At 52.7% G+C, this 21,377-nt stretch overlaps 8 protein-coding genes across 8 annotated transcripts; 5 read left to right on the forward strand and 3 right to left on the reverse strand.

Moving 5' to 3' along the window:
• Nucleotides 1–362: 362 nt before the first annotated feature.
• PODANS_3_8730 (uncharacterized protein) lies at nt 363–1,479 on the forward strand (the record flags this gene model as incomplete). Its single annotated transcript, XM_001909645.1, has 2 exons — nt 363–991; nt 1,044–1,479. The coding sequence occupies 2 exons, from the start codon at nt 363–365 to the stop codon at nt 1,477–1,479; spliced, it is 1,065 nt and encodes a 354-aa protein (XP_001909680.1).
• Nucleotides 1,480–1,953: 474 nt separating this feature from the next.
• On the reverse strand, nt 1,954–2,756 carry PODANS_3_8740 (uncharacterized protein; the record flags this gene model as incomplete). Its single annotated transcript, XM_001909646.1, has 2 exons — nt 1,954–2,043; nt 2,106–2,756. The coding sequence occupies 2 exons, from the start codon at nt 2,754–2,756 to the stop codon at nt 1,954–1,956; spliced, it is 741 nt and encodes a 246-aa protein (XP_001909681.1).
• Nucleotides 2,757–3,726: 970 nt separating this feature from the next.
• On the forward strand, nt 3,727–5,205 carry PODANS_3_8750 (uncharacterized protein; the record flags this gene model as incomplete). The annotated part of the gene is made up of 1 exon (XM_001909647.1): nt 3,727–5,205. One exon carries the CDS (start codon nt 3,727–3,729, stop codon nt 5,203–5,205), a length of 1,479 nt encoding a protein of 492 aa, XP_001909682.1.
• Nucleotides 5,206–6,661: 1,456 nt separating this feature from the next.
• On the forward strand, nt 6,662–8,773 carry PODANS_3_8760 (uncharacterized protein; the record flags this gene model as incomplete). Its single annotated transcript, XM_001909648.1, has 3 exons — nt 6,662–7,478; nt 7,532–7,865; nt 7,981–8,773. 3 exons carry the CDS (start codon nt 6,662–6,664, stop codon nt 8,771–8,773), a joined length of 1,944 nt encoding a protein of 647 aa, XP_001909683.1.
• A 1,530-nt stretch (nt 8,774–10,303) lies between these two features.
• PODANS_3_8770 (uncharacterized protein) lies at nt 10,304–11,434 on the forward strand (the record flags this gene model as incomplete). The annotated part of the gene is made up of 1 exon (XM_001909649.1): nt 10,304–11,434. The coding sequence occupies one exon, from the start codon at nt 10,304–10,306 to the stop codon at nt 11,432–11,434; it is 1,131 nt and encodes a 376-aa protein (XP_001909684.1).
• Nucleotides 11,435–13,702: 2,268 nt separating this feature from the next.
• PODANS_3_8780 (uncharacterized protein) lies at nt 13,703–14,793 on the forward strand (the record flags this gene model as incomplete). Its single annotated transcript, XM_001909650.1, has 2 exons — nt 13,703–13,769; nt 13,823–14,793. 2 exons carry the CDS (start codon nt 13,703–13,705, stop codon nt 14,791–14,793), a joined length of 1,038 nt encoding a protein of 345 aa, XP_001909685.1.
• A 445-nt stretch (nt 14,794–15,238) lies between these two features.
• On the reverse strand, nt 15,239–17,638 carry PODANS_3_8790 (uncharacterized protein; the record flags this gene model as incomplete). Its single annotated transcript, XM_001909651.1, has 1 exon — nt 15,239–17,638. The coding sequence occupies one exon, from the start codon at nt 17,636–17,638 to the stop codon at nt 15,239–15,241; it is 2,400 nt and encodes a 799-aa protein (XP_001909686.1).
• Nucleotides 17,639–18,784: 1,146 nt separating this feature from the next.
• Nucleotides 18,785–20,198, reverse strand: PODANS_3_8800 (uncharacterized protein; the record flags this gene model as incomplete). Its single annotated transcript, XM_001909652.1, has 3 exons — nt 18,785–19,011; nt 19,081–19,233; nt 19,289–20,198. The coding sequence occupies 3 exons, from the start codon at nt 20,196–20,198 to the stop codon at nt 18,785–18,787; spliced, it is 1,290 nt and encodes a 429-aa protein (XP_001909687.1).
• Nucleotides 20,199–21,377: the final 1,179 nt, after the last annotated feature.

Consider the following 21,377-nt stretch of genomic DNA (forward strand, 5'->3'; position numbering starts at 1 on the left):
AGCTCGCTCCTGGTCGCCGATGTACAGGTACCCGCGGTCTCTAGCAGGGATGGGGGGAGCAGCTCGTCACGTGCGCAGGCTGCTCAGACGTCAGGGCTGTGCGCACTGGCCAAGTGGGTCATTCAAGTCCCGCCCCCATTCAAGAAACTCCAACCCACCTCGCTGGACATGCACTGAAAGATCCCCCGCCTGGAAACTTCGAAACTGGAATTTGGCCCGCTCAGCAAAAAATTGACTGGCACCGCGCAGCAGACGTATATCGCCAGACCGAGCAAACTCACACTTACGCCGTCGACTCGGCACATTTCCTACAGCCATATAAAACGTCAATCTGGCAGTTTCGAGTTAGTACATCGCCCATCATGCCTCCGAAGAAGGATCAGAAGGGCGGCGGGAAGAAGGTGGACGCCAAGAAGATTGTCGAGGACAAGACCTTTGGCATGAAGAACAAGAAGGGTTCTGCCGCTCAGAAGACGATTGCCCATCTCCAGTCGTCCATGAGATCAGCTGGTAGTGCTGAGCAGAAGAAGAAGGAGGCCGAGAAGGCTGCCCGTGAGCGTGAGAAGAAGGCCGCCGAGGACGCGAAGAGGGAGGCCGAGCTGCTCCTCAATAAGCCAGCCCAGATTCAAAAGGTTCCTTTTGGTGTCGATCCCAAGACGGTGCTGTGCATTTTCTTCAAGAAGGGCAACTGTGAAAAGGGCAAGAAGTGCAAGTTCTCGCACGACCTAGAGGTGGAACGAAAGGTGGAAAAGAAGAATCTATACACCGATACTAGAGAAGATGAGGACAAGAAGAAGCAGGAAACATCGGCCGACTGGGACGAAGAGAAGCTTCGTTCCGTCGTTTTGTCAAAGAAGGGCAACCAGCGCACCACCACCGACAAGGTGTGCAAGTTCTTCATTTCAGCCATCGAGGACGGCAAGTACGGTTGGTTCTGGGTCTGCCCGAACGGCGGTGACAAGTGCATGTACAAGCATGCCCTTCCACCTGGGTAAGTGTCTCTGGTTATGTTGACCTATTGCAAATCTGCTAACACATCCTAGATTCGTCCTTAAGACCAAGGAGCAGCGTGCGGCGGAAAAGGCTTTGCTCGACAAGTCGCCACTCAAGACGCTCACCATCGAAGAGTTCCTCGAGTCCGAAAGACACAAGCTCACCGGCACCCTCACACCTGTCACCCCCGAGACGTTCGCCAAATGGAAGAAGGAGCGCTTGGACAAGAAGGCGGCCGAGGAGGCTCTCAGGAAGGCCAAGGAAGCCACTGGTCGTGCGCTGTTCGAAAGTGGCAACTGGCGGACAATGGACGACGACGACGAGCCAGAAGAAGACGATGCTGCATGGAACTTGGAGAAGCTCCGCCAGGAGACGGAGGCGCTCAGGATCAAGAAGGAAGAGGAACGGTTGGCTCAACTCCACGGCATCCCCTTGCCGGCAACAGAGGCGACTGCGGAGGCTGGGCCATCAGAGCCTGGCACTTGAAATTAAGCAAACCAAACGATCAAATACAACGTCGCGCCGCCGTTCGAGGGCGAGTGGAGCCCAAAAAGAGAAGCTCCTTTCCCTCGGCGGCAACAGCGCCGTGCCATTCGCATGTCACTTGTATAACGTACTGGGAGAAAGTCTGGCAGGTTTTGAAGAGATTGGTAATTCAGTGGGATCAGGGGAAGATTGGCTGGCTGGGCGTTTGGGGACATCTTTATCTACCTACTTTTACACGTAGCACACAGATTGGGCATGCCTTGGGCGAGGTCAACACTGGGCGTATACAGTCTCTGTTTCCCTCCGCGTTTGACGAGGCTGGCATGATGAACACTGACCTTTTCCAGTAGTAGCGTGTAACCAGGCTGGTTATGATTTGAATGATATATTCCGCATATCGCAACAGCAACATCACGCTTTTCCCATATCAGAACATGGACTAGACCCCTATTTCGCTTCATGGCATTACAGTCCTTAAAACTTCTCCACATACGGCCTCAAATCCAACTCTTGCGTAAACGCAGACCTATGCTGCGTGTGCAAATGCCAGTAACTCTCCGCAATCTAATTTTCCCTGTGTCAGCAACGCCCCTATATATCCCCATTCACCCAAAGTCAGGACTTACAGCATCACTATTGATCTTCCCATCCTCCACGCCCCCGTTCGCCTCCCACTGTTTGGTACGAGGGATGTCAATCACCCCGTCAACGATAACATGCGCCACGTGCACCCCCTGAGGACCAAACTCTCTCGCCAAGCTTTGGGTCAACGCCCTAGCAGCAAACTTCCCTGCCGCAAAGGTAGCGAACTTGGGGGAACCCCTCACAGAAGCGGTAGCTCCGGTCACGATGAGAGAAGGGGGGTGAGGAGGGGAGGCAGAGACGGAGGAGAGCAAAAGGGGGAGGGTCTGCTGCGCAAAGTTGAAGAGGCCGACCGCGTTGGAGGAGAGGGAGGCGGAGAGGTCGGTGGGGGTGAGGGAGAGGAAGGGTTTGACTGCGAAGCCGGCGCCGACGTTGTAGATTGCCGCGGCGAGGTGGGCGTCTTTGTGGTGGTCTTTGATTGTTTGGAAGGCGGAGGCTAGGGAGGTGGCGTCGGAGGTGTCGGTCGGGATGCCGAGGGCTTGTCCGCCGAGGGAGGTGATTTCGGTGACGATGGGGTCGTAGGATTGGGGGGTGCGGGCTAGGAGGATGACGGGGTAGGATTTGGCGAAGCGGAGGGCTAGTGAGCGGCCTGTTCCTGCGCCTACGCCGGCGATGATGGTGTAGAATTTGGACATGGTGAAGGGTTTGGGGGGGGGAGTTGTTGTTGTGTAGGGGAGGTGAGTTTGGTGGGATGGGAACAGTATATGATTGGCAGAGTTGTGAGATGAGATGCTGTCGAGGTGAAGGGTAGATATCTGAAAGGATTGGTGAAATGGTTGATTATATATATGCTCAATGATGTGCTCGATTGCTTCAATGAGATGAACGATGAACCCCGCCTTGTATGTCTCTTGCTGATTAATGACGAGCTCGACGTCGGTGATTCGAAAGCCGATGAGTGAGCTCGTCTGGTAACGAATTACTGATCAACTTGTTGTTACGCTACTTTTTGTCTCCTTGTATTGTCCCGACCATCGAATGGGTGATGCAGGATCTGTGAGTCTATGTTGTATGACTTACCTGTAAAAACAAGTTGGTGTTGGTGTGAGTGCCGGGTAGCTCCTATGGGTCAGGGTAATGAATTGGTCCCGAATGCCCTTTCCTCGTTGTAGGTCACACCTAGGTCACAAGGGCAATTAAAGTTTCCAATGCAGAAAAAGATCATAGATTACACTGGATTTATGTTCTTGAGTCTCGGTACATCAAACGGATCTCGTCAATTTCAGCATGTTGTTTGCTCTCTATTTTCACTTATACGGCAACCCTAACCCGGAAGCTATGGTCTGTGCCCCCAAAATCCCTCCAATCTGCCCTTCAACCCTGTAATTAACGACTACACTCGTGTCTTGCGAATTCTGATTGCTCCCATTAATCTAACTTCTTTCGATCTCAATTTTTTTTTTCATTTCAGCGTCTTGCTCCAGTCTCATGAACTCATAAGATTTTTACAGTATTTTCTCTCCGCGCTACGTTGCACATGAATTAATCTTCATTTCACACGCTGCTCATGCCACAGGTAGCTTAACGCGACTCACAACAGCAACCGCGCAGAACACGTGGAATTAATTAAAACCCCGGCAATTTCACCAGCAACATTTTCTGGTCATGCCTTGGGATCCGGAATGGGAGGCGGAAGGAGCTGCCGGTAATTCAGCATCACGCAGTGTTTCGGCCGACCAGGGTTATGAGCATGAAAATGGCGAGGGGAGGGAGGAGGATGATGATGATGATGGAGAGGAGGAAACCAACGGCCGTCGCAATAATCACCAACCACGACAAAATGGGCGCACGGGTCATGTGGAAGATTCTCAGGACGAACAAGAAGAAGAGGAAGAGGAGTGGGACAGGGATCAAATGGACGTCGACGATGAACTACCTGAAGAACACCAACTATTGGACCTCACACCACAACAAGATTCCGACACCACCCCAAGACCAAAGCAAAGAGTCTTTGGACTAGCAGTACCGATATCCGAGCGATTTCAAGTGGTTCTTCACTCTAGTCCCAAGAAAGTGGCCTACACAGTGATAACACAGGAGGAGCTGTCCGCAGACGAACTCGTCACCTCAGATGTTCTCCCTAGTTTGAGACCTCATGGTTTTTACGGGACCGGTCAGCAAACACTCAAATCATCAAAAGTTAATGAGATTGAGCGTTCGGCCTCAAATACCTCGGAGCCGACAGACGACACAGCGCAATCTAAGAAGCAGCGCGGCAGACCAAGAGGCTGGAGGCCAGGACAAGCATACTCGACATCAACGCCAGGATCAACAACGTCTAAGAAGGTCAAGAAATCCGTTGGGCGACCATTAGGATCAGGGAAAGCTGGCAGGCCATCAGGGAAGCTCAAGCCTGACGGGGAGTCTCGAGGGAGACCAGGGCGGAAGCCAGCCCAGACCGCACGGGACCAGTACAAGAAACTCAATCCGAGATTTCCCGTCTTTATATGTGAATGGGAGGGCTGCCCAGCCCAGCTTCACAATCTGGAAACTCTTCGCAAGCATATTTTCATTGTTCACGGCCAGCCAGAGGTTTCACCGGCGCCTTCATCCTCTTCATCAGCAGTAGCAAGACCAGACGAAAAGCACAGCGATGACGGCCTGATAGTCTGCAAATGGGCGAAATGCATTTCCTCGCCAACCCCCCGATTTCAAGATGATTTTCGCACCCACGTCGAAGAAGTCCATCTTGTACCGTTTGCCTGGCACTGCGGTGACGGACCGCAGAACACCTCTGTCAGCCCCAAGCCTGAAGTCATGCTGCCGGCACTACCGAAATATTTATTCGATGAGGAAGGGCGACAAGTTACACCCTCAGTAGCGGATCAACAGCTCGAGACAGATGAGGATAAGAGGAGAAGGGTTTCAAAAATAGCGGCCCTGACTGAGAAGGCTAATGAGAACGCGCCAGACGAGCCGGAGTATGATGAGAAGCAGATGGAGCTTATTATCGCCTTTATGGAGAAGAGGAACTTGAGGCAAAGGGAGCTGAAGAAGTATGCGGAGTGGGTGACGGGGGAGGGTGTTATCTTGCCCGTGGAGGAGAAGGAGGAGAGGGATAAGTGGAGGGGGCGGATGAGATGAGTACTGGACTGTTGAGGCGGGAATTTATGCCGATTGCCATGAAAACATAGAGCGGTTATCATTCATGGCGGTTGGTTTTTCATAGCTACTAATCTTTGGCGCTGATGGGGTCCATCATCGCGTTACTGCGTGTTGGTATGGAGATATTTTGTATATGATAACACACTTAACGGACTGCATAGCATTTTGGCCTAAAAGAGCAAGAAATATCATCACGGTGACATGACTCGACCAACGGACCTGGAGTGTGAGTGTGACACGCGGCCCCGTTTTAGTGTATTTGTAAGTCAAGCTGTCCAAGTGCCGGACGGGCGGTTTTTGGTTCGGGTGCGGTGGTCGATCGGGTGGTCCGGAATGCTCCTCGCGTAGATCAGTTGGTAGCTTAAACTCTTGATATGACAGACTCTCTTCCTTGTTTTTGGGGAGGATGGTGGGGTTATTTCCTTCGTATAGGTAAGGCCAACGACAATGCTAAGCAAAAAAATATGCAGTTCAACCAAGGCACCAAAGAGTTTTTTAATTTTTTTTATTTTAAACAAATAAAAAAAAAAGGGCGGACTTGTTTCCCAGGGCAACGAGCCATTCATTCCAATCCAGTTGAGCTCTCGGAAATAAGGGGATTTAATCCGTGTTAGACTCTCTGGTCAAGGTCAACCGGCCCGTTTGGTCCAAAGTGGAAGGCGAGAGTTTGTCAGTGGTTGTCTGGTGTAAGCCAAGGTGGCATCTAGAACTTCTGGATATGCACTCTCATCCTGCGGAGGGTTTTTGTGAGATCTCAAGAAAAGGCCGATCCTTGACTTGACTTTTTCATGCTCTGATATTTTGGTATAATTTTGATACAAATATTACCTGATGTTCTGTGATATAGTTCCCGTGCCAAAGAGCAAAAAAACAAAGTTCGCCCGCTCAGTCGCCACCTGACATGGCTGGCTGTTTCTCCGGCCGCTTGGAAGCCCTGGTTGTCAGGGACTGCTTCAATGGTCCACGTAGCACAGCATGCAAATCATAAACTTTTGAGAAAAATAATAAATGTTGCCCTCTCAGCTCAACAAAAGAAAAAGAGGCTGAATACCAGGCTCAGGTCAGGCGTGGCTCCGAGGAAGAGCGCTGAGTGGTTGCAATAACACAGCCCTGCAACAGGGCACAAGCGGAGAATCCCGTGACTCTTCCCCAGGGCCGCTGTCGCTGAGCTGGGCTTGCTTGGGGCCTGGATCCCTGGAAGCCGCAGCGGGCGCCGACTGCCCCCCGACTGGCCCCGACTGGCACTCTCTCTGCATCATCTCTAGTGGACGGCCACGCCCACGATCCACACCCCAACATCATCCACATCCACTGTCCACGTTCCCCATTCTCTAAACTAAGTGCTGGTCGTCATCCGCCTTCGCCTTTTCAATCCCTCTTTTTTGCAGACCGAACATGGAACGAGCCCCATGAGAGCTGCCCCGACGACCGTACCATGCCGTCAACCAAAAGCACAAATGGCGATAGCCACTTCCAGCAAAAGATAAAGAGTTTCTTCCGCATCAACTCGTCCAGCAGCAGTCGCGATGCCACCACCCCGGACCGGGAGCGCGGCGGCGTCTCAGGCCCCCTGCGCTCCGAGAACAACAAGCCCTCCCGCAACACGAGGTTCTTCAGCGTCGGCCGCCTGCGCAGCGCGACCACCGCTAGCGAGGGACATCCGCTCGACGAGGCCATGAGCCCGACTGCTCATGCGAACCCCTACTTTGCCCACCAGGGCCAGCCCGGCCTACGACATCACAATGACGGGTCCGTACCCCCGAGTCCACCCGACACCCCGATGCTCAAGGTCGACGGCCCCAACGGCGGGCCCGTGGAGAAGATATCGGCGAGCACCAAGGAGGAGCTCGCGAGGAAATTGAGGAGGGTTGCCAGTGCCCCGAATGCACAGGGCTTGTTTTCCAAGGGCAACGGCAGCGGGGAAAGACCACAAACCGCCGAGCTTAGCAAGGAGCCGCTCGCCGAGAGTAAGGACTCGACGAGCGTGGGATTTGCCGACGCCCAGACACCACCCGGCAGCGCGGTGGAATTGGCCACGTCTGTGCCGGAAGGGGATAGCCTCGGGGCGCTGCCACCACCGAACCAGTCGCCGTTGGCGTTCCGCAGGACGTATAGCTCCAACTCGATCAAGGTCCGGAATGTGGAGGTAGGCCCCCAGAGTTTCGACAAGATCAAGTTGATTGGTAAGGGTGATGTGGGTAAGGTGTATTTGGTGAGGGAGAAGAAGAGTTCAAGGCTGTATGCCATGAAGGGTTAGTCTGTCCAACCTTGGCTGGAGGAATGTGCTGGCTGACATGTCACACAGTGTTGAGCAAGAAGGAGATGATCAAGCGCAACAAGATCAAGAGAGCGCTGGCAGAGCAGGAAATCCTCGCGACGAGCAACCACCCTTTTATCGTCACTCTCTATCACTCTTTCCAGTCCGAGGACTACCTCTATCTGTGCATGGAGTACTGCAGCGGCGGCGAGTTTTTCAGGGCGTTGCAGACGAGACCGGGCAAGTGCATATCGGAGGATGACGCCCGCTTCTATGCGGCTGAGGTTACGGCCGCGTTGGAGTACTTGCATCTGATGGGTTTCATTTACCGGGATCTGAAGCCAGAGAGTATGTCTCGATCACTGCATGCGCCGTGTGGGATGTGTGCTGATAATCCGTCACAGATATTCTGCTTCATCAGTCTGGCCATATCATGCTTTCAGATTTCGACTTGTCAAAACAGTCTGATCCCGGCGGCAAGCCGACGATGATTCTAGGGAAGAACGGCACCAGCTCGACATCGCTGCCAACCATCGATACCAAGTCGTGCATTGCCAACTTCCGAACGAACTCTTTTGTTGGCACAGAAGAGTACATCGCGCCCGAGGTGATCAAGGGCAGCGGGCACACCAGCGCCGTCGACTGGTGGACGCTGGGTATTTTGATCTACGAAATGCTGTACGGCACCACACCGTTCAAGGGAAAGAACCGCAATGCGACATTCGCCAACATCTTGCGCGAAGACATTCCCTTCCCGGACCACGCGGGCGCACCGCAAATATCAAAGTGAGTCTCCTGTCGCATCGCAGTCGCATGCACCATCGCATTTGTCAGAAGCCATTACTAATGCTATATCTCTCTCACCCCAGCCTCTGCAAGTCATTGATCCGCAAACTATTGATTAAAGACGAGAACCGTCGTCTTGGCGCCAGGGCGGGTGCATCCGACATCAAGACCCACGGCTTCTTCCGGACGACGCAGTGGGCCCTTATCAGGCACATGAAGCCGCCCATTATCCCCAACCAAGGACGTGGTATCGACACGATCAACTTCAGAAATGTCAAGGAGTCTGCCAGTGTCGACATCAGCGGGTCCAGGCCGATGGGGGCGAAGGGTGTGCCGCTGGATAGTGGGTTAGCGACACCAGGAGCCGAGACGCCAGATCCGTTTGAGGAGTTCAACAGTGTCACGCTGCACCACGATGGGGAAGATCACTATGGTCAGCACTCGCCACCAGCACACCAGCAGCACAGGAATAGCGGAGGTGGCAAGAATGGGTATGATTCGTAGGGGGATACTCAGCTGCCACAGAGGGACCATAACAGCAGCAGGTTTGGGTTGCTGGTGGGGAGTTGTGTACCTGGGGTGTGGGGGTCAGGTCTACTAGGAGGAGGAGGAGGAGGAGGGCCGAGGGAAACGAGAAGCGAGAGCTGGGGAGGTGTGTCCTCTATTGCCACGACGAGGGGAAGCGGTGCATCATCTAGCAGGATTATAACGGGACAGCAGCAGCAGCAGCGGCAAACACAAGCACATCATCAACAGTCTGGTCATCATCGGAAGGATGGGGAAGGGAGGTTGTGGAAGCAGCCGTGGTTTTGCTTCTTGTGAAACATGTAAATGAGACGAGAAGAGCAAAAGAGAATGGAAATGAGAGGGGGTTGAGGGCAAAGAAAGAGGAACTGTTCAAAACATTTTTGGTCGTTTTTTTTTTCGGTGGGGGCAAAGGGATTGGTGTTTTTGCTGTCTTTTTTTTTTTTTGAAACGCTTTGGTGTTTGTTTTGCTGTGGTTTCGTTTTTTCGCCCCCCCCCCGCGCCGACGTGCCCCTTATTTGCAACGAAGGGGAGGGAACGGGAGGGGACGAGCTGGGAAGGGTGGTGGGCGGTGGTGGTGGTGGGAGCAAGGCTTTTTTTATACACTAACTACTACATCCTACTACTACTATTAACTACTACGCTAACGCTACGTACTCTATGTTTGAGTGAAGAGATGAGATGGTGGCTGGATGATAGCGAGTTTAAGGGGGACGGGTGAATTGAGGCACATGTTATTGAAGGATTTGTTCTGATCTGTTGTATGTGACATGTCTCCGTGGGTGACTACCTAGAAAAATTGCAAGCTCTTGTCAGTCCTAGGACCCGAGGTTGCTTTCTGGTTCGCTCTTCACTCGAAGTCGTTTTATATAACTGTTCAATTTGTGCAGCGAGGCTCTCGAAAGGCAAGTGCAACTATGGCGTATGTGGGGCTATAATTACTGCCTTTCACATCGTTCCCTTCTCATCAACTTCATCAATGGTCAAAGTCAGGGTTTTTCCTATTTTTCAGTTCGTCTGCTATCTTTCTCCATACCATTGGAAGGCTTCCGCAGTGCCTCGACATCGCCTTGTATGACTGACGAAATACCCTCGAATTTCGACAGATCAGCGACTCGAACTTCAGCTGTGTAGGACAGAGCCCAATCACGTATCACAGCATAATATACAGCCCTCGGATTCCAGCACCTACATACACGCTGATAATGTCGCCTGCTTCATATTTCTATGCAGATGTCTAAGCCTTGGGTCGATCGTCGGTCGGCCCCCAATCACAACCAACACCAAGCTTCACGGCGAGTGGCTGTTTGTTCTTGGCTTTCATTGCACTGGACCATATTGACGGCCGAAGGAGTGCCTTGTAACATGCACGGTTCGTGTGGAAGGAGGTCGCGACGAGGGTCTATAAGGCATCGACACAGCTCTGATTCATCGAATGTCTTCTGTTTTCAAGCTTTCTCTCTATTGAGCTGGATGGCTCTGTTCACTCCCAGCCTGCATTGAAGCAAAATGACGAGGCCACAGACCACACATATGGACGACAACCACAACGAACACCCACTACTCGACCACGAAAGGCCACCACCAGTATCAGAAGGCGCGAGCCTCGTCAACAACGAGAAGTCAAAGACAGGTCAACCGGAAAAGCCATGGACACCAGGCTTTGGACCACGCTTCCCCTGGATAGCGAGTCTGTCCATACTATTCTCTTTTATCCTGGTCGGGCTCATGATCTCCATCACAGTTCGGGCAGATGACACGAAAGTCGACTCTTGGGCTGTGTCACCACCGGTTCTTCTTGCGATTTTCTCCACTGTCGCCAATGCCCTCATCCAAGTTGCCCTGGTAAGAGGAGCTGCCATTACGTGGTGGTATCTTGCTATGCGGCCGGCTCGTCAGAGTCTTGTTCAGGATATACACTGGCGCTGGGCAGCGGCTGGTGGCATAGTCGATGCTGTGGAGAGCATTCTTCGCCGAGGCCTGAGCAAGACGGCTGTTGCGTGCTCCTTTGCAACGATTGTGGCTATCAACGCCCCGCTCTTGCAACGCGCGGTGGGCGTAAGAACTCGAGAAGACTTTAGAGCTGGTGTGCAAATCGGTCCGGTGTATGCAGCTCCGCGGCTCCCACAAGGCTTTGGCGCTGTGGCGCTTGGAAGGTACAAGGAGCTGAGCCCAGCGAAGAACTTTAGTGAGGTGATGGGGGAGTATTTCAGCAGATCGCCAATGATGATTCAGAGTGATGGGGTCAACATCACGGGAGAATACACGACCGAGATCACTGCTGTGGGATATCGCTTTGACTGCACGGCTGAGAATACCACTAGACTCCCGAGCTACAGCGAGGTCGACGAAGGGTACCAGTATTACACGGGTCTCGGTGCCAACGTCTTTGTCAGTTCTCCGGTTTACAGTGAGAAGCCAAAAGATTTGTGGAATGCCAAATTCGTGGCCACGTTGCTGAAGAATCCCCTTCGGGAGGTGGACACGAGAAAAGACGGCCGCCAGTTCTTTTATGATGCTGTGTGGAAGCCGGAGCAGGGGTGTATAGACGCCACGCATGGCATCGAGGTTCGATCACGCAACTGGTATGTAATCCTACGTCTTGTGTACTGTACCACCAGTTGTTGCATTCTCCCCTGATGTATCTCTGTTTCTCACCGAGGTACAAAGAAGACATTTGAGCTTGTTGGCTAAATTCCGAGAACAGTGACATCTACCCAGCGGTCGTCAAGTACCCTATCACCATCTCCAACAACACCATCAAACTTCGCCCGAGCCCGTCGCCCCTTCACGACGAGCTAGTCTCGCTTGAGACCTTTGACGAGGCCATGGAAGATATGAACCGGGCCAGCTCTACGCACGGCGGACTCGCGCTGTTGTTGAACCACCGCTTCTCGGCCAACTACACCATCAGACCGGTGACGCCCATGCAGGACTATCACCGGTGGGATGCGCTGTCGGAAGGGTACTTTGCCTACGAGATGGCCGCGACGGCTGCCGACGAAGTCAACTGCAACCGCAGATTCAAGGACCCGGGACCGATTATCTATGAAGCTGTTCGCGAACTGGCGTTGCGCTCGGCTCTCCGGGCTGTGAACACGTCGGATCCTGAACACAAGCTGATGCTGGAGGGGGAGCAGACTGAGACGGTGGCGGTGTTTGTAGCTAACATGGCGTTTCTCTATGGGGCGGTGGCGGTTACGGTTTTGGCTACGGTGGCGGTTATGCCTTTGTATTATGGGTTTTGGAAGCTGGGGAGGGAGGTTTCGATGTCGCCGTTGGAGGTTGCGAAGGCTTTTCGGGCGGTGCAGTTGGAGGGGGTGGCGTCTAATGCTGAGATTGGAGGGTTGCTCAAGGGGGTGGGGGGGAGGCCGATTCGGTATGGGGTTGTTGAGGTTGAGGAGGGGGGGTGGATTTTGGGGATGGGGAAGCCGGGGAGGACGGTTCATCCTGATGAGATGGGGGAGAGGGATTCGCTTGAGGGGATGGGGAGAGTGTAAGGGGGAGGGAAGGAAGGTGATGTGTGATGACTCCGTTGGGAGGGTTTTCGGGAGACTCGTTTTAGAGATTGTGAAGTTCAGGTCAGTCAAATCAAAGTTGTCTATGCTGTTGCCCGTTCAGACGGTTACTTGATCACCTCGAGAGAAGCGTACAGTCAAACGCGTGGAGGCTAGACAATATGCTCGCAGGCATGGTATATCTAGACGAATCGCTCACAGTAAATATCTGCAAGTCTACATTCTGGGACATTTAACCCCCCTCGGGAAGTGACCATGAGCCATGCTCCAAAACATTTCTCGCCAGACGGTCATCCGAACGGTGGTGCTCCTGACCATAAAACATTCATGTAACCTTGCCCGCTCAACACACAGCCACACCTTCGTGTAAACATATCAAGTATCTAGCTACAATACCTAGCACCAAACCACCTTTTTCACCAAAAGAACTTCTCGATTCTCCAAACCACTTGGCCCGCAGCAGGTGCTCTCGCACCACCAAGATACTAGCGATCACTCTGGTACTGAACAGCCCCTGCAAGAATGGGAACACAATCCCGGGTTATACAAGAAGTCAGACTGGGCGGCACACAATGGTATCCGTTTTTATGGCTGTATGCATGTTCGTCTCACTTCGTTTCGATGATGATTTGCGGGCTGGATCGGAGGCGAGGGGGGTGAATCGAGTGATTGCTGCTGCTGTTGCTGAAGGAGGGGAGGTGATTGGGGCAGGTTCAGGGGAAATGGAGATGTAAATGGGGGTTATGGGTGGTCTGATGATGAGGTTATGTATGAATATGAGGCATGAGATGGGGAATGAGATGAATGATGGTGGGATTGATGGTGGGATTGAGGGTGAAAGGACAGTCAGTTCAGAGCTTCATGTGGGTTGTTCATGGTATACCAGCCTGCCAAATGGACAGTAATAAGGTATCATGGGGTTGTTAGTTGGAACCCAAACTTGCTCTCACTTTTATCTTGCCTTTATTTCTGTTCGCATATGTAAAACATTGCATCCAGATCACGTATCAGTGTAGGGGCATAGCGTTTCACTACGCAAGAACAATCTAGGTGGTTTGAGGAGCCAGTCCAAATATCGTGTGGATTCAAATGGTTGTAGTAAGGTACCATCCAATCCATCAAGCACACAAGCCCAATATTCTCAATCGACTTTTCGGGCATGTCGGCATACATCGGGTATCACCAACCGACCAAGATAAGCCCGCTTCCTCCCGCCCTTGCAGGTGGTTCACTTCCCCTCTTCTCTTGTGAGATTTGAGAATTTTTCACGAGAATCAACCCTCTCACAAAAAGTCTTGCTGAGGATCACAGCACTCAGCAATCTGGAATTCTATCATCTCCCTTCTTGTTCCCTTTGTAACATCGAGCAGTCATTGCTTCGACTTTGAAGATGTTCCAAATCATCCCCCGCCATGTGATAACCCGACGAGTGGTGCCCCTCACCGTGAGGGGAACAGGTGAGAATGCCCAACACTCACATGCCATTTGCTCTGCTAACCACACCATCAAGCACCACGCCTCACTCCTCTCTATCGCCAAACCCCCCTTCGTTACTACAGTGACAAGAAGGACTCTGACAAACTTAATCAAGAGCCAAAGAAACAGGCCACCGATCCCAGCACCACCACTACCACCACCAAGCAAGACGACATCCTCTCCCTCCGTCAAAAACTTCACAAAACCAACACCTGGCACGAAGCCGACCAACTCCGGAAACAGATCCGAAAACATGGGGAAGAAGTGACAGAAACACCAACCACATCAGCGACACCAGTGGCACCAGCCACATCAGCAACAACAGCAACACCAGCGATACCAGCGACACCAGCGACACCAGCAACCCCAGCACCAGCAACATCAGCAACACTAGCAAAACCAGCAACACCAACGACACCAACAACACCAACAACACCACCAACCCCCGCCCAAGCCGTCAACCCCCCAGCCCAACCCCCAATCGACCTCCTCCTAAAACAACAGCTCTCCCTCCACCTATCCCGCCTCATCCAAGAATCAACAGACCAAACCCTCCAAAAACTTGCCCCCCTCACCAACCCCACCACCACTCCAGGCATCGTCAATACCCTCAAAAGAATCGAAAGAAGAGCCTGGGCCTGGAGGATCTTCCTCCTCACTGCCGCCCTGGCCGGGACTGTAGTCCTAATCCCCGAGCACGAAAGGGAGTACTACATCTACCGCTTCAACGACGCGTGCGAAGAGGTGAAGGGGTGGTTTGACGAGGAGGTGAGAGAGGCCAGGAGGAAGAAGAGGGAGGAGCAAGAGCTGGAACAGGAGAGGGGTGTTATCGAGGCGTTGACGAGGAGCGACATCAAGGTTGAGGCCTACCCTTCGCGAGATGATCAGCGTCTGTCCATCCTGTCAAAGTTCTTGTTTGTCCTGTTTTGGTGCTTTTGCTGGTCGGGGGGTTTTACCGGGTTGGTGCTCCCGGGGAGGGTGTTCAGGGGTGGGAAGGTTGAGTAAGGTGGGAATTGGCGGCTGGAAATGAATTTATGAAATAGACGGATGGTTAGGGAGGGTAAGTCTTTGGGTACCTAGCAGGCGTTTTTTGTTACTTTTCTGTTCTTTTGCGGGATGTTTGTATAGAAACGGGCAATATGAGACACACGACTCTTCATATACAATCATGTCTGCAACCCGCGAAACACCTGTCACAGCCGACATCACACCTGATGTAGTGCCCTAGAGCAGCCTTTTATTGCCAAGCACACACCTCCCAGCAAGCACCTAGACACCCTCTGCACTTCAAAAGACACATACCACACTCCTCAGAGCACCCATCACACAACCAGATGACACCTACTTGCACTAACCAAAACACCTCCATTCCAACCAAAAAGACGTCGAAATGTATTACCCACGCCCCTATCCTATTGTTCCTCTACCCCTCTCCCAACTATATAAAAACCTACTCAATCATAGCATACTTCTCCGCATCCTTCACACTGGGCTTCACCTCCGACAGCGCCTTCTCCCAATCCTCCTTCGTAATCACCGGCTTCTTCAACTTGACCCCATTCTTTGCAGTAGCATGCTGCCCCATCTGCTGCAGCTTAAGCGTGTACGCCCTCTCCAAGCAAGCCTGCGCAGCCGCCTGCATCAGATTGCCCAAATCAGCACCAGAGAACCCCTGGCATCTGGGATCCAGCGCCACTTCCGACAAGTCAGCCTCCTGTTCAAGCTCTTGTTGTTCAGCGGCGACTTCATTATCCACATCCATGGCTTCCGCAGCAGCGGCCTTTTCCTGCTCTTTCTGCTGCTGTTGCTGGCGAGTGATGGTGTTGCGGTAGAGCGTCTTGAGAATGTCGATGCGGTCTTCCGGACCAGGCAGACCGACATAGATGCTGGTTCCCAGGCGGCCAGGACGACGGATGGCCTCGTCGATGATGTCTGGCCTGTTGGTTGCGCCAATGACGTAGATGCCGCTCCGGTCGCCCACACCGTCGAGTTCGGTGAGGAGGGTGTTGACCACGCGGGCGCTGGCGTCGGAGAGGGAGTCGTCTCTCTTTGGCACGAGGGCGTCCATCTCGTCAAAGAACAAGATGCATGGAGCAGAAGACTTGGCGCGGGAGAATAGTTGACGGACCGCCCGCTCGGATTCACCGACGTATTTGTTGAGCAGCTCTGGACCCTTGATGGAGATGAAATTCGCCTTGGATTCGTTGGCGACGGCTTTGGCGACGAGAGTCTTGCCGCAACCTGGAGGACCCCAGAGCAAGATACCAGCTGCCGGCTTGATACCAACCGCATTGAAGAGCTCTGGGTCTTTGATAGGGCCGATGATAGACATCTCAAGCTTCTTGCGGACGTCTCCCAAGGCACCGACGTTGGCCCAAGTGGTGTCGGGGATGGTGCTGAAGCCCTCACGCTTGGAGGCCGGTTGGACGCGAGAAATAGCTGTCTTGAACTGTTCGTTGGAGATTTGCGTCTCTCCCCAGGAGGCTTGCCGGTGCTCTTCGAGAAGGAGCCAGTCCTGCTGCGCTTTGGAGACCTCGCTGGCGTCCTCATCTGCTGGCCTGAGGCCGCGGGCCTTTTGGAGGAGCTGCTGAAGACTGCCGCTGAAACTCTCTGATACCGCTGCCGTGACGACGTATTGCAAATCGCTGCCCACGTAACCAGGTGTCAGCTTGGCGAGCTCCTTGAAGTTGACATCCTCGGCAAGATTCAAATCCCGTGATAACGACCGCAGAATCTGCTCTCTCGCCCTCTCGCTCGGCATGCCCATGTCCACTTCCGATCCAAACCGTCTCCGGATCGCTGGGTCGAGCGACTCTGGTCTGTTTGTAGCCGCCAAAACCACCACGTTCTTCCCCAGCGGCGTGTTCCTCTTGATCCGATCCATCCCGTTCATAATCTCGGCCACGATTCTGCCCTCCATGCCCTTGTTCGCGCTCTCTCTCTTGCCAGCAATGGCATCGATCTCGTCAAAAAAAATGAGGCATGGCGCAATGCGAATAGCCTCATCAAACACATCCCTGATATTCTTCTCCGACTCGCCCGACGTACCACCAACGATGGAAGGCGCAGAAATGGGGATAAACGCGGCGCCCGCGCTCCCAGCAACAGCGTGCGCAAGCGTGGTCTTCCCGCAGCCAGACGGCCCATGAAGCAAAACACCATTACCATACCGATACCCCATTTTCTCACAGGCCTCCCCGGCATTCAACGGGAACCAGATCTCCTGCATCAGCCTCTCCAACGTGTCGTCCACACCGGCGATATCCCGTATCGAGATTCCTGTCGGGGGCGTTCTGTCCACCTCCTTGGGCGTGCCCTTTCGTTTTTTAGGCCTTGGTTCCCCATTCGCATGCCTATCAGTCGTTTCCTTAGGCCTGTCAGTACCATCCTTAGGCGTCCCAACAGTAGCCTGAGGCCTCTCCTCCCCATCCTGACCCGCCCCGTTATCCTCCACAGACCTCCCCCCATCATCACTCTTCGCACTCCCAAACCCCCACCCCCTCGCAATCTGCCGATTCAACAGTCCCGCATCCCTCGCCTCCCTCCTCTCCCTCTCCATCCGTTCCACAACCTCATCACTATCCTCCTCGTCCTCCCCCTCCCGATCCCTCTTCATTTGCTTTTCCCTCACCTCCAGCACCCGCTCAATCGACTCCTCCAAAACCTTCTTCTTCTGCCTCGCCACACTGGAATTTGATTTCTTGATCGCGTCATAAACCGTCGAAACTGCCAACCTCCCCGGTTTTTCCCTCTGCGAATCCAACGTTTGGATTATCCCGTAGACTTCCCGATCGAGACGGAGGTTGGGGTTGAACCCGCCAGATGTTGAAGGTCGTGGTGGTCGGGACATTGTTCGTTGCAGTTGCAAATAATAATAACCCCCCCCCCTCCAAAAGAGAAAAAAAGGGAAATAGGCTTTGTGGCTTGAATGAGTTGGGGAAGAATGTGTTGTGCAAAAATCTTTTGCAAACCACCGCCGTCAAAAAGAGGGTGTTTAGTATCGTTGGTTTCTGACACAAAGAGAAAATGTATTTGACTCGGGTGGGGTGTCAAGATACCCACAACAGGATCTTGGGAGTGATTATTGTTCTTGCTGTTTCATGTGAGAACCTCTCTGGCTGCACGCTGCTGCTGGTGATGAATGAGATTAAAAAAAAAAAGTTGTGAATGAAATGAATACTCAGTTTTCGCACTGTGTGTGTGTGCACACACATGGTTTGGGTCTTGGCGGTGAGTAAATGGTGGGGGCGGTGGATAGTACCCTAACCCTGAGTTGACAGCGTTTAAAAATGGTTAATACACCATAATACACGGTTTCATAAGTCTTGAAAATATACCATAGGCCTATAAAGATAGTCGACAAACACACTGCTTCAATCTCAATCTTCTCATCTCGCGTCGCAGTCCCCATCTTTTTGTCCACAACATCCGTGGGAAAAGGCGGGGGCTCAGGTATGACCCCCACCATGTAATTGAGGCTCAAATCACCCCAAGATGAATGCTCTCATCACATCAACACCACAAAACCTCAACCTTGAAAGTTACTATTCAATATTTTCATACCTCCTGACTACCAAAGTCATAGAACCTAATCTCATATGCTGTAGTCCCGCCATGACTAAACACATGTCCGCGTGAATGACCTCCCTCTCACACCCACCCATAACATGACACCACCCACGTCCCCCAAAATGCCAACCAACCAACCCACCACCACCACCACACCCCCCTGATGATATGACAACAATATGATATGATATGAACCAGCCAAACCAGACCCCTCTCCAGAGAGGCCTCAGATAAATAATGCGTCGCCATAAAAAGCCGGAAAGAAAACCAGATTTATACAACCATGTTTTTTTTCGTCTTGGAAGCTTTTCTAAGACAAAAAAAAAAAAAAAAGAGATACAATATTACAGAAAACATACAACAACATCTTTCGCATGAATGCGTTATCAGACACACACACAAATAATCTCTCCTCCAGACAAAAACTTTACAGCTGGTGGTGGTTCTGTTCATCCATCGCCTTGATGCGCTTCTTCAAGAACTCAAACGATGAGAAAAACACGGCGTTCACAGCGCACGATCTCCCCATGCTCACACCAAGACCGCGGTACATGTTGCGCTGAAAAAAGGCAATCTTGACCGGTTCGACTTTTTGGCCCTTGGAGTACATGAGCGAGTTGCGCTGGTAGATGCTCTTGGCCGAGTCGACTGGGTCTGTGGTTGTTGATGAGCAAAAAATTAGAACCATGGTCACACGCACGACAGATCCCACCAAACACTTACATATCAGGGCCCAAGATACAATGCCACAGAGGCCGCCTGCCACCAGCACCGCCAGTGGGTTAGAGTGTGTCCCATCTCCTCCAAATGTCGTCAAGAGCTGTTTGCTGCTCTCATACGTCATAAAGTATGTTCCTGTGCCGAGGGTATCGCGCACTTTTGTAAAGTCAGTATCAAATCCCCCTGTCTCCCCTCAAGAAATCAAACTCACAGAGATGTAACCGGAAACCAGTATACAACCCCCCAATCCCCCTATGCTTGATGATATTCCCCATCGTCTTCAGCGTCCCCTTGTTCTGATAACTTGCCGCAATAGCATGGCTCTCGGGCTTTGGGCAATTCTTCTTATCCGCAATCAACACTGACACTTGGGCACTGAGCTTCGTCAACTCGAAGGGGCAGGCTATGGCTGTTATGCAAGACCCCGCCGTCATCCCAGCCGCTCCAAACGTGGCAATCGACCAAAAGTTCGGATATGACCCTTGCTGCGCTACCTGTGCCATCACATCCACCCCAAAATGTCTCTTGACCCAGTCGCTGTACGCATACTTTGACCGTTGGTAAATCGAAAAGGATATCGTCCGAACAAGCGTAATGCTGGCCATCGGTGCTGTCACTCCTCGGAAAAACCCCCTAAACTTCTCCGTCTGATATGTCCGCCGCACGCAGTCCACAAAGCCATTATACCGGTACGTTTGCATGCGCGTCTTGACGCTGTCGAGAGGAAACGTCGTCAGGGTGGAGAGCACGCTCGAGGCCGAGGCGGCCACCTCGACACGGTAACGCTTGAGGAAGCGCTGATAAAGGGCATTGCTGCTAAGGGGCGTTGGCTGGTTCGTCGTCGCGAAGCGGGGGTCCGTCCTCGCCGCTGACGTGGTTGTTGCGGAGGAGGAGGTGGTGGTGGTGGTACCACTACTGTTAGTGCCGCGGCTGGAGCTAGTAGCTTCGTTCTGGTTCACGTTGAGCTGGTGTGGTTGCTGCTGCTGCTGCTGTTGTTGTTGTTGTTGGGAAGGAGGCATGATGGGAAACGGAGGTCGGTGGTGACTGTGGGCTGCACCATCTTGTTGGAGGAGGATTCTCTGGCGGTGGTCGTTCTCGGCGGACTGGAGCTCAGTAGGCATGCTAGCTTGTCCCTGCTTTTGTTCTGTCTCTCAGGTGATTTTTTGTCCCCTCGTTCTCCTCTTTCTCTCTCTCTATCTATCCTGAGCGCCGGCCAGCTAAAAGACGGTGGCCTCGGGAGCAGCCGAGACCAGAGTCCTCAGCAGCGCGGTCGCAGAAGGGTCCATCAAGAACCCCCCGCGGGTCCGGTCGAAAAAGGGGCCGTGCCTCTGGCTCTTTGTGTCGATGGGAAGAGCTCCAAGCTGTGGTGTTGAGTAAACTGGTGGGTAATCTGTTGATTTCCGTTTGTATTCTCGCGGGATGGGAGGAAAGGTAGGTCGTCGATGAGGAGGAACGGGACCGACGTGAGGAAGGGGGGTTAGGTCGGGTGACAATTGGTGGATGGGACGGCCGTCGAGCTTAACGTTTGTGTGGTTGTGCAGCAGCAGTTCAATGCATTTGCAATTGACGAGAGTGGTGCTTTTCGAAAGGTAGATTGCGGGGTCACGACACACAAAGAAGCTTCCTATCGTCGCTGGTTGGCGTGGGCAAGCTCCAGCGACTCCCCACCATGACCAGATGATTCAAGGGCCCGGTAAGAGCGTCGGCTGTCTAGACTTTAGCGGCTAGTCCCGACCTCAGCGGGGATCTCCTTACCCGAAGCTCTGCAATTGCGGTGAAAGAATCAAAAAGCTGTGTTTGCTAAAGAGCGAAAGGCCGAAGGAGAAAAAAAAGCTAGCTACGGCCTGTTTTCCGCGTGCTTGCAGCTCTCGATGCAATGTGTTTTTTTTTCCCCCGCGGTTGGGTTGAGGTGGGAGGGGTCCTACGATGGCTTCAATCCGACTATGCTAACGTCATTGCTGCAGCATCGTCTAACCTGATTAGGCGACAGGATTCAAACACATGCAATTCGTGAGATGGGCGAGACTCCAAGAGGGGTTGGTGATGGGTGATGGGCACCAGTATATAAAATCAATCACAGGCAAATCTGTATCGCAGACAAAGAAATGCGACAGAATTGTCCCAGTGTAGCATGCCACAAGCAGATCAATCTTCCAATCTCTTGTGCTCCCGTCCCATTTTCCTCTTAAATGCGCTGATGTGAGTGACAAGATGGCCCTTTTCCACCGGGACACGGCATGCTCCCCGCTCCCACCTTCAGACAACCGCGACAGCTCATCTACTCATCATTGACATCTCAA

The sequence above is a fragment of the Podospora anserina genome, chromosome 3 (assembly GCF_000226545.1).
Source record: "Podospora anserina S mat+ genomic DNA chromosome 3, supercontig 2".
Classification (NCBI taxonomy): Eukaryota; Fungi; Ascomycota; class Sordariomycetes; order Sordariales; family Podosporaceae; genus Podospora; species Podospora anserina.